At 38.5% G+C, this 17,940-nt stretch overlaps 1 protein-coding gene across 2 annotated transcripts in view; it reads right to left on the bottom strand.

Moving 5' to 3' along the window:
- The window catches only part of PLA2G4A (phospholipase A2 group IVA), a 153,323-nt gene that overhangs the window by 29,786 nt on the left and 105,597 nt on the right, over positions 1 to 17,940 (bottom strand). For both annotated transcript variants that reach the window (XM_066261359.1, XM_066261360.1), the window contains 5 exons: positions 16,969 to 17,191; positions 16,133 to 16,247; positions 8,607 to 8,744; positions 8,427 to 8,519; positions 5,444 to 5,515 (listed from right to left, as the gene is read on the bottom strand). In XM_066261359.1, coding sequence (XP_066117456.1) covers positions 5,444 to 5,515; positions 8,427 to 8,519; positions 8,607 to 8,744; positions 16,133 to 16,247; positions 16,969 to 17,191 — 641 coding nt within the window. The remainder of the gene's footprint in view (positions 1 to 5,443; positions 5,516 to 8,426; positions 8,520 to 8,606; positions 8,745 to 16,132; positions 16,248 to 16,968; positions 17,192 to 17,940) is intronic.

Raw genomic sequence — 17,940 nt, 5'->3', positions numbered from 1 at the left:
CACCACTTTTTGTTCTCAAAGTGTTCTCATCTTACCTTTTACCTACCTTTAGTCTAAGATTGTGTTGTTGACAGTATCACTTGGTCTATTTTTATATTTCCAAGCAGGCAAACTTTTCTTTTCCCCTTTCTATCTTTCCTCACTCATTTTCTTCCTTTGCCCTGTCTACAACACACACACACACACACACACACACACACTCCACATTACCTAATCCTATCCTCTTCATTTCTTAAGTTTCCTTTCCTATCTTGTTTAGTAAACTTCCAGATAAATGCAAACCAGAACAGACAACTGAAGGATTCAACACACACTTCCCGCTCAATAAACACCTGATAAACTGTCATTTTATTCCTGTTTATAGAAAGTTTGGGTTGTAAAATCTGTAATTTAAACACGTGCTTTAAAATGTTTTAAAATGCAGCAAACTTTACAAAGAAGCAGTTTTAAATGACTTTTTTTCTTAAAAGTCTAAAAACCTGTGTGCACATCAGCGGCGCGGGGAGCTGGGTTGTGTAGAAACTGAGCGTGTTGGCTCCACAGTCAGACTGACTGGCTTGCAGTCCTCTCTCCCCTGTGGACCAGCTAGTGAACCCTTCTCAGCCTTCATTTCCTCAATAGTACACTGCGTAGGGTTGCTGTGAGGATTAACTGAGTTTGTGCGTTCATGTAAATTCTTTAGGAATGTGCCTGGTCTGTATTAAATTCTTAATAAACACTCTTTAGTAGTAGATACAGTAACTATCATTAGCAATATTATTCGTTCACAATCCAAATATGAGAACACTGTATGGTAGTGTGATTGCAACTGCCTAAATTCCTTCTGTTCAGATTTCTGGGAACTCTGTATATAAGTATACATAAAACATGTGTGTGTGTGTGTGTGTGTGTGTGTGTGTGTGTGTGTGTGTGTGTGTTGAGAGAAAAGAGAATCTGTGTCCAAACTTCATAATTTCCAATAAATGTTAACTAAACACCCATAAAAGCACAATAAATACTGACTTTCATATTCACAAGGATTACCTGAACTGTGCTGAATAAATGGAGTGCTCTTTTTTTCAGGAAGCAATCCCTATTCTCAAAAGAACAAACACACCCTTTTCTGCTCCTACATGTTTTAAATGCCAAATCTAACAAAGAAAATCTTTTGCTCGAATAAATCAGGTTTTCAAATGGATGCTTTGTATCTCCAGTTGCACAGGATCTGAGTAAGGTCTTAAATTATTTTCCAAAGCTTTGAAACTGCTTCCTCATCATCATCAACATCATCATCTTTATCATCACTAATATTATATTAATGAAATAAGCTCCACTTCTGTATCAGCAGGGGATCCCCTTTCCTAGTGATACATTTTTAAGTGGCATCTTTGTAGAACGGTCAACAGATAAATGGTATCAATTGCTTATTGGCTCTAATATGAACAGTAAATTTCTATTTGTGGCTATCTACAACTTAAAGCCCTTCTTATGCATTTTCTAATTTGATGATTATAACAATTCTGGGAGAGCAGATAAAATGATGCCAGCATGAATCTGAAGAAAGTCAAGTTGAAAATGCCTAAATGCTCCAAATCATCTAAGAGTGAAGGAACTTTAAGAGAATGGAAAGACAAGCCATGGACAGGGAGAAACTATTTCCAAATGCCAGATGACACATCTGATAAAAGACTGTTATCAGATCTCTTAAAACTCAATAATAAGAAAACAAACATCCCAATTAAAACATGGGCAAAAGACCTTAATAGACTCCTCACCATAGAAAATATACAAGTGGAATATAAGGATATGAAAAGACGTTCCATATCATCTGTCATCAGGGAATGCAAATTAAAACAACAATGAGATAACATGATACACTTATTGAAAATACCGAAGTCCAAAACGCTAACAGCACCAAGTGCTGGCAAGGATGTTGAGCAACAGAAACACTCATTCATTGCTGGTGGGAATGCAAAATGGCACCACCACTTCAGAAGACAGTTTATAAGTTTCTTTTTTATTTAATTTTTTTTTATTTATTGATTTTTGGAGAGAAGAGAGGAAAGAGAGAGAGAGAGAGAGAGAGAGAGAGAGAGAAGGAGGGGGCAAGAAGCAGGAAGCATCAGCTCATAGTAGTTGCTTCCTGTATGTGCCTTGACCAGGCAAGCCCAGGGTTTCGAACAGGCAACCTCAGCATTCCAGGTTGATGCCTTATCCACTGTGCCATCACAGGTCAGGTGCAAGTTTCTTACAAATCTAAATTATACACCTATCATATGACCCAGCAATTATGCTTCTTGGTTTTTACCCAAAGGAGGTGAAAATTTAGATCTACACAAAAATCTGAATGTAGATGTTTATAGCAACTTTATCTATAATTACTCAAACTTGGAAATGACCAAGATATTCTTCAGTAGATGAATGGATAAATGGTGGTACATCAGACAATGAACTATTACTCAGCACTAAAAAGAAATGAGCTACCAACCCATGAGAAGATATGGAGGAACCTTAAAATGCATATGACTAAGTGAAAGAAGCCAATGTAAAAAGGCAATATATACTATAGCCTTTTTGATTCCTACTATGTGGCATTCTGGAAAAGGCAAAACTATGGAGACATTAAAAAATAAAAATCAGTGGCTGCCAGGGTTGGGGGGCAGGGGCAGAGGGATGACTAAACAGAATATAGAGGACTTTTAACACAGTGAAACTAACTCTGTATGATACTATAATGATAGACACATGTTATTTTACATTTGTAAAAATGTATAGAACACACAATATCAAGAGTGAAACCTAAAGTTGGGACTTAGAGTGGTGGTGATGTATCATGTAGGCTTACTTATTGTAAGAAATGTACCACTCTGGTATAGGATGTTTATTGTGGGGAGGCTGTCGGGGAGGGGGTACAGGGGATATATGGGAACTCTATACTTTTTGTTCACTTTTGCTGTAATTTAAAACTACTCTAAAAATAAAGTCTATTTAAAAGAAAATAAATGAATATAAAGAGCTAATAAGAAATCCTTAAAAATACCCTAAACATCATTCTCTAATGTAGGCTGGTACTAAAAACCAAAGCAGCCATATTCAAATACTTATTAAACTTCTCAGCCTTAAAATATTATAATTAGCCAGTGCAGGCCCTGGCCGGTTGGCTCAGCGGTAGAGCATTGGCTTGGAGTGTGGGGGACCCGGGTTCGATTCCCGGCCAGGGCACACAGGAGAAGCGCCCATTTGCTTCTCCACCCCCCCTCCTCCTTCCTCTCTCTCTCTTCCCCTCCCACAGCCAAGGCTCCATTGGAGCAAAGATGGCCCGGGCGCTGGGGATGGCTCCTTGGCCTCTGCCCCAGGCGCTAGAGTGGCTCTGGTGGCGGCAGAGCAACGCCCCAGAGGGGCAGAGCATCGCCCCCTGGTGGGCAGAGCGTCGCCCCTGGTGGGCGTGCCGGGTGGATCCTGGTCAGGCGCATGCGGGAGTCTGTCTGACTGTCTCTCCCCGTTTCCAGCTTCAGAAAAATACAAAAAAAATAAATAAATAATAATAATAATAATTAGCCAGTGCTGCAAAGATGATCAAATGTACTGATCCTCCTATCGCAACTTACTTAAAAAGTGACAAACCATTATTACATCTACTTGATAGTCCCTAAATCATCACATAATTAACTGTAGACACACTAGGCATATGCTGTCTATCCCCTTTGTACTGGCTAGGTCCCTTCATGAAAAAAAGAAATTCAAAACGAATTAAAAAGACCTAAACAACCAAAATGACTAAAATTACAAATATAAAGGAGCAGAATTGAGACTCAGTTCCTTCCAGGGCAGGGTTTTTTCTGGATTTCTTTCTGCCTAATGACCTGAGCTGTCATATATAACTAAGCAAATTATTGGCTACATAAGGCGGCAGTAGGGCAGTAAGTAGGCAAACAGGGACAGGTCCCAGACTGCGCGACTCTGGCCAAGCCTTGTGCCTGGTCAAGAGCTTTGTCATCTGCCTGAGGAAAGTTCCCCATTTAATTTTCGTAAGAAACTGCACACTAACCAAGCTATGAGTTAGTGTAACTGCATTTCCCAGGGAGGGCACCTCTAATTGGCACAGATCCATCTTATGAGGCAATCACAACCCAGTTAGGAAAAGAGAGTTTACATTTCAGTGTTCGCTCAGCAAGGATAATGCAGGCTCTTCCAAAACCAATAACATGGCAGGTGGAATTCGTTAAGTTCTGGAAAAGAGAGCACTTAGTAGCTTCTAAAATCTGTATTCAAACTGTAACAGGATGTGTTCACCCAATTGTTATAAAATCTGTTAAATTTTTGTTTGTTGTGTCATGTTGTGTTTTGTTTTTTTTTAAAAGGTTTTTTTTTTTTCATTTTTCTGAAGCTGGAAACAGGGAGAGACAGTCAGACAGACTCCCGCATGCGCCCCACCGGGATCCACCCGGCACGCCCACCAGGGGGCGACGCTCTGCCCACCAGGGGGCGATGCTCTGCCCATCCTGGGCGTCGCCATGTTGCGACCAGAGCCACTCTAGCGCCTGAGGCAGAGGCCACAGAGCCATCCCCAGCGCCCGGGCCATCTCTGCTCCAATGGAGCCTTGGCTGCGGGAGGGGAAGAGAGAGACAGAGAGGAAAGCGCGGCGGAGGGGTGGAGAAGCAAATGGGCGCTTCTCCTGTGTGCCCTGGCCGGGAATCGAACCCGGGTCCTCCGCACGCTAGGCCGACGCTCTACCGCTGAGCCAACCGGCCAGGGCTACATGTTGTGTTTTTATACTGCTGGGAACTTCTGTCCAAAGAGCTGTGTCAAACGCTGTGTCAGAACGTAAAATCACTCCATTTCACCACATCTGCGACAAATACGCCTGATCCTTCCTATCTAACCTGCCCTGACTCCATCACTGGCTAGCCTGATTCCAACAAGCTGAAAGCCGACTTGTCAAAATGTAAAACATACGTATAACAAAAAGTTCTCCTAATTCTACCCTTCAGCTTTGTTTCTTTCTTAAGGAATGGCATGTTGGCAATGAGATACGAAGGCTTCAGAATGGAGTGAGAATATAATTTTTCACATCTTGCTTAGTTAATGTTTTAAAGATAAGATTTTGGTATTCTCAAAAGCCATGTAAAAATGTTCCCAAACCACAATTTCCGTGTCGAAAGCCCGGCATAATCATCAGACTTAAAACAGAACTTGGTATTTCTAACGTCTCGGTTTGTTCTCCATTTGTTCAACTGATCCTATTTTTGAGGTATTAAAATGAAAAGAAATAAGGACTCTTCCTGTGTTGCCTATTTTATACGCGATATCAATTACACAACATTAATTCCCTGTCTGAGTTGAAAGCTACTATTCTGCCACCCAGTGCCTAATGCCGAGACTACCATGAGCATTTTGGGTGAGAGAGAAGAGGCAACATTCATAATCCTTTTCTAACGGACTTCTGCCAGAGGAGGTTCCTACCTTTGGGTTCTTGTGATTCATCGTCGCTATCCGAGCTATCATTACTCACAATGTGCTTTGCTGTAATATTTTCTGTGGAAAGAAAGAAAAACAATTGAAGGAGCCACGTGTCAAGACTCACAATTAAATTTAACATGTGGAAATAACCCAAGCAAAACCAGAATGAGATCTACTAGATTACTAGTATTAAGTTCGGTCAAGCACTAGTATAAATTTAGATTAATTTTTCATGGAAAAACAAAATTTCCCAGGATGTGAAAATTTAGTTTAAAATTTATTTATTCATGATTTCAAGGGAAGAATTTTTGGTTATCTTAATTCTGACAGGTAGAAATAACTTGATCATTTGATGCTTCTCATTATACAAAAAAAATGTTTTTCTTTAACTAAATATGCTTAGCTGATGTTTATGAAGGTAAATACAGGGTAAAACTCAAATCTACAAGGGGCTACAGAGCAGTTTCATCTAAATAAATTAAAGCTACTAATGTATAATAGCTTAATTTTTTTTTTTATTTATTTTTCTGAAGTAAGAAGCAGGGAGGCAGAAAGACAGACTCCCACATGCACCCAACTGGGATCCACCCGGCATGCCCACTAGGGGGCAATGCTTTGCCCACCTGGGACGTTGCTCTGTTGCAACTGGAGCCATTCTAGCGCCTGAGGTAGAGGCCATGGAGCCATCCTCAGCGCCCAGGCCAACTTTGCTCCAGTGGAGCTTTGGCTGCGGGAAGGGAAGAGAGAGATAAAGAGAAAGGAGAGGGAGAAAGGTGGAGAAGCAGCTGGGCACTTCTCCTATGTGTCCTGACCAGGAATCGAACCCAGGACTTCCACACGCCAGGCCGATGCTCTACCACTGAGTGAGCTGACCAGGGCAATAGCTTTTGATTTTTAAGAACACTGAAAATTTTCTGTTGAAATGTGCCTTCTAATTTCTGTTTCCTCTGAGCATATCAAGGGGGCAGTCATAAAAATGAAAATAGAAACCATCAATCCTTAAAACAACAATGGGAGCAAAATTTAGCACAACACTAGTCTCTTTTCAAGTAAAAAGTAGCTAAATTATAAGTACATAGACCATTCTTTATAATTATTATTTATGGAAAAACTTTCTTTGGACATTTACATAAAACCATGTCTGTATAGTAACTGATTTTTTCTTCTGTTAGTCAATATATATATATATATAATTTTTTAAGAAACCGACTCCAAATTTATAATTTTCAGTGACAGAATCATTTTAAGGTTTTAAACTCAGAGAAATATAGCTATAATTTTATGTTTTTCATATTACTCTACATATGTTTATTATACTTACAGAAATATGTACTAGGTTACATGATCTAGGTTATATAATGGAAAGGCTAATAAATGCTTGAAGCAGTTGACTGACTTTTTAATTTTTAGATTTTTTAATGTTACTGGCATACTTACACATATGAACTCCAACAGAGTAAAATAACTGCTGGCTAATATTATTCTTCATTTCATTTCATGACTATTACAGATAGTGGTTTTGTTGCAGAGAGGAAGGGCATGTTAAGAAGCGGTCCACTTGAAGTGTTATATACATTAGGTGTCTTTCTGGTCCTACATGTCTTTTTGAAGGACAAAATTTTCTTTCATTAAGCTTTTTTGGGGGGTCATATTTGATATTTTCATATAAGAAGATGGTTCACCATAATACTGCCTTCTTTGCCAGGAAGTGTTTATGATATAAATAGCTAAATATCTATTTCATTTTAATTTATCTTATTGTGGTCCAATTTACCTTAAAGTCTTCCTTCAAAAGACAGAGGGGGAAATAACAAACTACCTCGAAATACCCTGTTAAGAGGTAGACTTGGGTTGGCCAGCAGATGAAAGAGTCACCAGGAGTTTCAGATTCCCCTGTCACCTCTCTGGTCTCATTTCTGGAAACCCTTCTGTAATCTGAGGTAACAGGCATCCTGCTGACCAGAGTCTTAAAGTTTACAATATTCCTCCTAAGTCTGACACACAGGACAAGTAAATAAACTGCTAACCCACTGGTCTCGGAGGGGACACCTTGCACCAAAAGATATTCTCAAGACTATTTAGTATAAACATTCTCCTTTTCCTTGGCCTCCAGCCATTGTCTCACCCATCTTCAGATGTGTTATTTCAGTCCTATTCTCTTCCTGCCTTTTGAGGGGAAAAATAATAAACCCTAGGTTTATCTGGATTAGTCAACAGAGAAGTGCACAGAGAAGCCCCATAACGTGCAGCACTTTTATTCTTGTCTCTTTTTTTCTTTCTGACATCTTCACACAATTTAGAGGAGATTTAGTTATGTCCAGAAATTACAGTTGATAATATCTGGGCTATCATGTTCATTTAAATAAATGAAATCAGGGCCCTGGCCAGTTGGCTCATTAATAGAGCATCAGCACAGTGTATGGACATCCCAGTTTGATTTCTGGCCAGGACACACGGGAGAAGCGACCATCTGCTTCTCCACCCCTCCACCCCCCTCACTCTTTTCCTCTCCCGCAGCCATGGCTTGGTTGGAGCAAGTTGGCCCTGGGCACTGAGGATGGCTTCGCTCCATGGCCTCGCTTCAGGCACTAAAATAGTTTGGTTGCTGAGCAATGGAGCAATGGCAGAGCATTGCCTGGTAGGGGGCTTGCCAGGTGGATCCTGGTCAGGACCCATGCAGGGGTCTGTCACTCTGTACACCTCCTTCTTACTTAAGAAATATTTAAAAAACAAACAAACAAATGACATCAGAGCATTTTAGAAGTATACATTTTGCTTTGTTGTTACCCTGAGAGAATGTGGCTCTGTCGTTAAGAGGTAATATACATATTATTCCTAGGAAATGTTCAGATTGATTCAGCCATGTTATCGATAACCTTAGAACAATTACAATTTTATGATGATTTAATTTTCTCTATATATACATGTTTATGAAATTTATCGAGGTACCATTGTTATTATCAACATAAGCACATTTTTAAAATACCTAATTCTTCCTCCATTGTGGAACCTTTATTTTGTGAGTTAGAAACTCCCAAGACTCTGTTGAACAATATAGAAAAGGCACTGCCCCAGACACCTAAAATAAAAAAGCAAAACAGACTACTTTAGAATGCACAAGATTTAAAACAGTCGGACAAACTAGTGGTAGATTTTAAACACTTACCCATTAAGAAATGCAAGGGATTTTCTTCGTATTTTTTCACAACTTTTCCCATAAAAAATTTGCTCCCAAATAAGTCAGGAGTCATGAAAGTACCATATTTAGCCATGCCAATCTCATATGGACTAAATTCAACCCAATCTGAAAGCATTAAAAAAAATTCAATTTATTAATAGAAAATATTACAGTCATGTACACAGTTAAAGAGCACTTCAACAATGCCATGATTATTCTCATTCATTTATTTAAAATATCATTTTAAACATGCACAACATGCTTATTATGTGTATGGCACTGTCTAGTAGTTAGAAGGGGAAGCTTAAAGAGGAATAAATGAAAACACAGAAAGATCCCTTCTAATCTGCATAAATTGAATGCCCTTTTGCATTTGAAAATTCAGATATCTTTTATAAATCCATCTTCATTCTAAAGGATAAAAAACTAAAAACTGATGACTCAGATTTAAAATCAATGAACGAGATAGAAGAAATTAAACTCTGATAATGCGGACTATGAAAATGAAAGAGTTTCTAACTTTTGCCTATCCTTCATCTTTCCTCAATTTTGCTTATGAACCATTACTCTGACTCACAAGATTAAAATGCTAATTTTTTTACGCGGAATGTCTCAAGAAACACAAGGTAATAACCTCAATAGAGTATATTTTCAAAGAACAAAGGCTCTGGAGCCAGAGTGCTGGGTTCCAATCCTATTCTGCTGCTCCCTAACTGGACAGCCTTGAGTAGATTTCCTGTGCCCTCTGGGCTTTAGTTCTCTAATCTGTCCAATGTGAATAAAATCGATAGTTGGTAGAATCACTGTGAAGATCTAATGAGTTAAGAGATGTGGGTGTGCTCTCCCTCCCGGGAGCACAGCCACATCTCTTCTTTCACCTTCCTCTCCCCCCTCCCCAGGCATGCAGCTCCTCAATTCTAAGGCTCCCCACAAGACTTGCAACTTGGGAGTAGTGGGGAGCGGCAGCTCATCTCAGGCAAACCCCCTGGACCAGTCCACAAGGCTTCTTTTCTCTGACTCTGCAGTGAGCAGACAGCAGCCCCCCATGTCTCACTTCTTTCCTGTAATGTTTCTAGAGAGCCCAAGCAGCCCCACTTAGTCTCTATTCTGTTGCTTCTTCCATCCTGGGCCCTTTCTGTTCCTTTGTCCCCAGCTTTAATAAGTGTACTCTCAAAATTACCTGGAAATAAAGAGACGTGAAGAAGGCATAGCACATTTCATCATTCACTAAATGGTAGCCATCTTATACTTCATGTATGCCCATGGCTATAACTTGTCTAATTACTATCTGAATTTTAATATATCAAAAAAGAGTACCAGATTCCTGACTCCTACTTCCTTCCCTGGCTACTCTCAGGCTTTCCCTTCTTGGGAAATGGCACTACTTTTCATATATTCATAGCATTATTCGTATTCTAGAATTCTCCTTGATTGTTCTCTTCCTCTTATATTTCATATATAAAATATCATGTTCCGTAGGCTCTCTCATCAGATATGGTTAGAAACGGGCTACTTATCCATTTGCCCACCATGACCATGCTGGTCCAAACCACCATATTCTCTCTTTTGGATCTCCACATCAGCCTCCTAAAATGTCTCTTCTCTATTCCCTTACGGTCTTTTTGATACCCTGTAGCCAGAATGAATTTTTAAAGATATAAGTCATGGCACACTAAGGCCAGCTGAAAGTTTTCCAATGACTTCCCATTATACTGAAAAGAGAAAACATGCTGACAAGGCTTCATGATGGTCTGGCTTACATTCCCTGTGTAATTGCAAGCCCTAACAAATCTCCTGTCACGTTTTGTCTTTCTTAGTCTACTTCAGCCACACAAGCCTTCTTAAGGTTTCTCATAGAGGCCAAGCTCATTCCCATCTCGACACTTTCACGCTGTGATTCCCTCTTGCAATAATAAGGCTGCTTCTTATTAACCTTTAGTTCGAGGTCTTTGCTGACCATCCTCTTTCAAGTCCCACCATCATTCATCTCCATATAACCAATAACCCTCTGCCTTCCTCTATTTTATGCTTTTCCTTTTCTGAAATTGTAACATCTATATATGCCTTACCAACAATCCCAAATTCCAATAATTCCAAAATCCACAAGTTCCCTCTCTCTTTTTATTTATTTATTTATTTACTTATTTATTTATTTATTTATTTATTTTAGCAAGAGAGATAGATAGGGACAGACAGACAGGAAGGGAGAGAGATGAGAAGCATCAATTCTTTGTTGTAGCACCTTAGTTGTTCACTGATTGCTTTCTCATATGTGCCTTGACCTGGGGGTTCCAGCCAAGCCAGTGACCCCTTGCTCAAGGCAACAACCTTGACCTCAAGCCAGTGACCATGGGGTCATGTTTATGAGCCCATGCTTAAGCCAGCAATCCCACGCTCAAGCTGGATGAGCCTGCACTCAAGCCAGTGACCTCAGAGTTTTGAACCTGGGTCCTCTACATCCCAGGTGGACACTCTATCCCCTGTGCCACCACCTGGTCAGGCCAAAATCCACAAGTTCTTTTGCTATTCATTTTGGTGGTAAAATCTGACCTGAACTCATTTACCAGAGCAACCAGTCTTGAAATTATGTGAGGGTTAATCTTTACTTACCTCACTCCAGCTAATATTGATACTTCTACTGGAGAAATCACGCTATTTAATTATAAGACCCCAGTGGGACTATAATGCAATATATAGCCTAAGTATTTTTTAAGTTTTAAAATTTAAAATATTCTGAATACCAAAAATCTGTCTCTAAAGTATTGGAAAAGGAGTTGTGGATGTATATTTATTATTTACTCAGTGACAGATCAGAACATTTTACTTTTGTGAAGGAGGTAATGAAATCACAGTTGTGATGAGAACACATTTATAATTCATTTTAAATCAAGGCCATTAATGACAAATCTACCTTTCATCAGATAGTGGTGTGTTTTACAGTGATTTACATAGAGTTAGCAAGACATGACTAGCAATGAATCAGAGGCTGATAGGAAAATTTCTATATCACTATGAGTATCTTCCTATCTCTGAATTTCATACCCCTACCTTGGGTACTGAAGCATAATAATTTCCTGGTTCCTACTTCTCTAGTGATCTCTTCTTTATTAATGCTGTGTCTTGTCCCCATGATGATTATAATGTTCTGAGGAGGTAAAATCTGCTGTCTAACCCTTACTGAAGAACCTGCCGTGGTGGTATTTGGTTATTATTTTTTTGCTATTAATTTGTACATTTCAAACTTGAACCTTTCTCCGGCACTTCCTTCCACCTGTCTCCAACTTCCTGTTGCACTTGTACATGCAGTCATCACTTCCCACTACACTGCCTGGAAAGGAACGCATCACTTTCCTCCCAGTCTAGCTTACCTGTTTCTGTAAATCATGATATCACAAGCCAGAAAAAAAATTCTTTTAACAGAAACCACTCATATCAAATCATCAGCACATCTCACTAATAACCTTTAGGCTTTTCACATTTATCTTCCCTTCTCTTTTCTTATCAGTATGCCCTGAGTTCCAGGATCTTATTACAAAAACACAGAGATATCATAGCCTCTAGTTTATTATTTTCTTTGCCAATCAACCCATTTTAATCACCAAAATACTTTATTTCCCCCCCAAAACACTACTTACAGAATTGCATTGTCCTACCCAAAAGCATTATTTCCCATTTTCATCATCACTGAACATAACTGTCTGGAATTCAGATTTTTCTATTACTTGGTTTTCTGAAATAAACCACTTACACTTCACTAGTTCTCACCAAGGCTAGTGTTTTTTATTGTTCCCCAAAACACAGGTTTGAGTATTTTCTCGTACTGTTTTTCTCAAAGATGACTTTTCACCTCCGATGGAAAAAGCTTCCATGTTCCATCACCCTCATGAAGTTACTTTTATGACTATATTAAATATGTTTGATAACTTATACTTACATCATCTCTACACACTTGGACAAACAATAACATTCTACGGGTATCGTTCATTAATTTTTCATATTTTATTTTTGTCTTTTTAGTGGGACTGTAACTTTCTTAAAGAGGAGTAATACTGTTTTACTCCTTTTATGTCTGTCAAAGAACTTAACCTGATGTTGAGTCCATAACTTGTGCTCAATAAATGCAATTTACTGATCAGTGGATATTTGAAAATGAAAGTTTGAAATCCTGTCAGCAATATAGTGGAGGAGTCAAAAGTATTTAACAGTTTAAACAATGAATGTTTATTTGTTTAAAATCTTCAAAAGGAGAAAATGTTTAAAACTATTCTAAGTGGGAAGAAAAACATTCTCTCATATTGTTGACATTGATAACACTTCTTTGACTTTTAAAAATGTAATTCAGATATTTGAACTTTTTACCCCTGAATATCCATTTTTAATCTAAGAAAATTTCAAAGGCATAAAGTATAGACATGTCTCCACCTTTTTTCCCCGCAATAACTCAAGCTAATTAAACCCTCATAACTTGCACCTTTGAATGTCTTATCTAGGGACAAGATCCACATAACTAATGTTTGATGGCTTTGTCCAACTCTGTTGGAAGAAACAGCTTGAAACTCCTCATCTCAGAAACTTAACAATAAAGGTTAATGTTGTATTTCTTATCTCAGTAACAACATTAGTTAGGCAGATGGACTAAATCAGACATATCTAGGTCCTAACACTACTAACCCAACAGAAATGAGCCTTCTCTCACTCTAGATATTAGAATCCCAAATATTCACTTGCTGAAATATAATTGACTCTAATTATTTTAGTTAGACTTTCTGTTGAGAATAACCACCGACTAAAAGTTTAGGATAAAAAGAAACTGTGAAATTGTAACAATCGTAACAATATTAAGTAAACTATTATATTTTTATGGGTTTTTTGTTTTTGTTTTTTTTACAGAGACAGAGAGAGAGTCAGAGAGAGGGATAGATAGGGACAGACAGACAGGAACAGAGAGAGATGAGAAGCATCAATCCTTAGTTTTTCGTTGTGACACCTTAGTTGTTCATTGATTACTTTCTCATATGTGCCTTGACCATGGGCCTTCAGCAACCAAGTAACCCCTTGTTTGAGCCAGCGACCTTGGGTCCAGGCTGCTGAGCTTTGCTCAAACCAGATGAGCCTGTGCTCAAGCTGTAGACCTCGGGGTCTCGAACCTGGGTCCTCTGCATCCCATTTTGACGCTCTATCCACTGTGCCACCGCCTGCTCAGGCTTTTATGCTTTTCTTTAAATCATATTCACTCATGAGTATCTCATGAGATTGTTGTAATGGCTCTGTGAGGTAAACTTTTCTTTAAATAATGAGGAAAATAAGAATCAGAGGAGTTAAATGACCCACTCAAGTTACTTTAGCTCAGCGAACAAAAGACAAGTATTCCAAATTATTGTGGTCCTTGTTTAACCATATCATGTTTCTTCTGGGATAAAAGATGGCTTATTTGGCTATTCCCAGATTTGACTAGTATTCAAGTAGTAGTTATTAGTCAATTTCCAAACATTATAAGACCTCACAAGACAACAGCTAAGGGGAAGCAAAAATAAAACAAAAGTAAATGACTCACTGACTTTTTTTATATGGTAAAACCCTGACTCTCCCTGTGAACTCCTTTACAGCTCAGGTGTGATTCTTCATTGCTGCTGAGCACACCATGGTCACCCAGGACTCCCACTGCATGCCTTACCCCATCCATGATTAAACTTCTTTCATATATAAATCCTATTCATTTTGAAGATCTAGACCTCTGACTTTTGTTGTATAAATTTCATAGAACACCAACATGTAATGATTTACTGAAACTTAAGTACTTCACATATTTTATCTCATTTATTTAGCAAAACACTATCAAGAGAGTGTCATCCTTATTTAACCGATGAGAAAAGTGAGGCTGAAAGATGTTATGTAATTTAGTGAAGGGAATAGTGCATAGTAACATACTGTTCTTTCTTGTGCCTTAACTTCTTTAATAATTATTGTAAATTTCCCGGATCATAAGGTTTTAGAGAACAAGGACAACGCGCTGTGGCAAGGAAGGGGAGTTCCAGCTCAGCCCTGGTCAGTAATCAAGGAAGCCAGTATTTTTATAAAAAGAACAAAGAATTTTTGAGACGAAGTCTCAGCTCTGCTATTTACTTTTCTATGTGGCAATATGCAAATCATTTAATCTTTCTGAGGTTTTATTTTTTTCTTTTGTGAAGCATTACTAAAAATCTCTCCCTCCCTGGGTTGTAGCAAAAGTGAATAAGGTAATAAACAGAAGTGCTTTCTGAACCATAAGCATGATAAACATTTTGATTGATATAATTGATAAACACTTGTTGAATAAATAAATTTTAGGTGCACCACTTCTTACAAACTTTTCGAAATTCTTGCCTGAGAGTAACTAGTTGAGAACAAAAAATGAAAATTGATAAAACTGCAAAAGGATTCTGTATATAGATGTGATAATTACATCCCATTCACAGTGATTTTTTTTAACCTTCATTTTGTAACTGATGTCACTGAAAGATTTTTCCTAAAAGTACAATGAACCTACCAGTCATAGTCAGAAATGTTACTACATTGCAGAGCTATGTCACAAAATTTTAGAGCATAGAACAAGAAGCCCTGGCTGATTGGCTCAGTGGTAGAGTTGGCCTGGAGTGTGGAAGTCCTGTGTTTGGTTCCTGGTCAAGGCATACAAGAGAAACAACTGTCTGCTTCTCTACCCCTTCCCTTTCCTTTCTTTTTCCGCCCTCTCCTCTCTCTCTCTGTTCTCCTCCCACAGCTATGGCTCAATTGGTTTGAGCAAGTTGGCCCCAGGTGCTGAGGATGGCTCCATGGCCTCACCTCAGGTACTGAAATAGCTCAGTTGCCAAGCAACAGAGAAGTGGCCCCAGATGGGCAAAGCATTGCCCTGTAGGGGACTTACTCAGATGGATTCTGGTCAGGGCACATGCAGGAGTCTGTCTCTCTGCCTTCCTGGCTCCTGCTTCTTAATTAAAAAAAAAAAAAGAATAAGGAGCAAAGCTACAGAAGAAAGAACTATTTACATCTGAGACTTAATAAAATGAGGCATCTTGTTTACCAGCTGCCACAAGTATAGACTAGTACTTTTCAGGTGCCAAATTACAAAAATTAGAATAGTGCATTGCATGATAAACATAGATCATAATACTTAATTTAATAAAAATGTCAGCATCAAGCAAGAGAATATACATTGCCTGAAAGCACTAGGCAAACTATCTTGTTGAACGTCTTTGAGAAATGAGTAATTAAAATTGAGTTACTGATTATATTCATAATTTACTTTTTATCATTTATTTTTAGTTCACTGATATCAATGAAGATATTTTAGTAACTAGTTTCCTAATATTCTCTACAACCAGAAAATCACCTAGCTTTTCATTTCCTTATATTTTCAAATATTTTTATGTTGCAGAGAATGTATTAAATAAGCACTGAAAATGGCTTCTTCTAAAGAAAATCACTAGAAGCCACAGTTCAAAGATCCAGGAAAGGTTCTGCAAGAGGAAGTTATATACCTGCAAACATCAGTTCCGAAACATCGGGCTTGACATGCAGACAGGTGAAAAGAGGTAGAGGGCATCGTGCCGTATTGACTTTTTCGGTCAAAGTACTCAAGGTAATGTTCATTCTCTGTCCAAAGAAGAAAGAAAGAAATGGTTTTAAATTTACAAACAGTACTTCCAATCAAGACACTTAATTTTTTTATAATAAAAATAAATCTTATTACTTCTAGAAATCTCTAGGTCCTGAATAAATAACAAGAAGCTCTATGAAAGTAACTGCCTTTATTCTAAATACCAAGTTTCTAGGGACTATGTCTATTTTCAAGAAAACAATGATTTGGCAGCTATGGAGCCCAGAAAGAATTTAGCCCCAGATTCCCTGGTACACGCTCTGTCCCCTCTGCTTTATCTTCTGATGAAATGTCACACTGCTGTAGTCATGTGTCAGATGAGTTTGTTCACTGTGATTCCCTTTGTTTTCTGACTGTTTCCTGGCAACCTCCATTTTTCTTCTACCATTAAAACATTTCTTGTATTCTGCTCCTTATCTAAAAAGATTGTCATTTCAGTTAAGAATGGGAAGTTAAGAATTAAAAGGCATATTTTTTTTAAAGAAAAGGAATATAAAACACTTCCCTACATCAAAACAGATACACAACTAGAATGAGTTAGTAAACACTATTTTGAAATGTAGAAGAGTTATATCTCTCAAGAACTGTGTGCTCTCAGTACACAATGTTGATAGGATAAGTCAAATCAAGTGACTTTTACAAAATACATCATATTTTATTTTATTTTATTTAAAACATTATTGCATTAAAAGAATTGTAGATTGAGCCACAGCTTACATTGTGAATTAGTGTTTCTCCTATTAACATCCCAAAGATATCGGTAAAGGTGACAGGTTGTCCAGAACGTTTCTTCTTCCACAAAGACTCAACGTATCTTTTAACTTTCTGTGGTGTGAGAAGTAAAAGGGGGTTGTGGCTAACATTTTTCATTAGCTCTTCATTAATCTCTTTTGGCCCTTTCTCTGGAAAATCAGGGTGAGAATATAAGGTGGACATATACCTGTAAAGAAAGCAAGAGAGAAATTGTAAAGATGAAGGGCATGATTACATAACCTCCAAAGAAAGGAAGCACTTTCTTCCATAAGAAAAATAAAGGATGGGCCCTGGCCAATTTGTTCAGTGGATAGAGCATTGACCCAGCATGCAGAAGTCCCAGGTCCAATTCCCGGTCAGGGCACACATGAGAAGTGACCATATGCTTCTCTTCCCCACCCACTCTCCCCTCTCTTCTCACAGCCAGCGGCTCGACTGGTTCAAGCATTGGCCCCAGATGGGAGATGCCGGGTAGATCCCAGTCCGGGCAATGTGAGAGTCTGTCTCTCTATCCTTTCCTCTGCTTATTTAGTTTTATGGACCCATACTCCTTAGAATTCACTAATATGAGTTGGACAGATTATTCGTGACATCATTGTGGTGGTGACTTGGATTTTGACTTTAGTGATAGCTAAATATGGAGCAGTAGACAATTGCCAGTTTTCTTTAAACAGCTTCTTTTGTTCCCTTGGTTGCACCAAGGCAGGATTCAGCCGTTACTGGCTTCGGTGGACACGCTCCACCTAAGGCACACAGACATCACCCCAGTTTGCATCTCTGGTTAGTCCGTCATTTTAATCTCTTCACCAATCAATGATTCTCTGTGATACCAACCAAGTTTCAAAAACTAAGTGTCTTAGACATAGTAGGGCTTCTATGAACAATTAATTAACAAACAAAAGGGTCTTCTATTCATCTCTAAATCTGAAAACATTT

Source organism: Saccopteryx bilineata, chromosome 2, assembly GCF_036850765.1.
Source record: "Saccopteryx bilineata isolate mSacBil1 chromosome 2, mSacBil1_pri_phased_curated, whole genome shotgun sequence".
Classification (NCBI taxonomy): domain Eukaryota; kingdom Metazoa; phylum Chordata; class Mammalia; order Chiroptera; family Emballonuridae; genus Saccopteryx; species Saccopteryx bilineata.
This window is presented reverse-complemented; position numbering and strand designations above follow the sequence as displayed.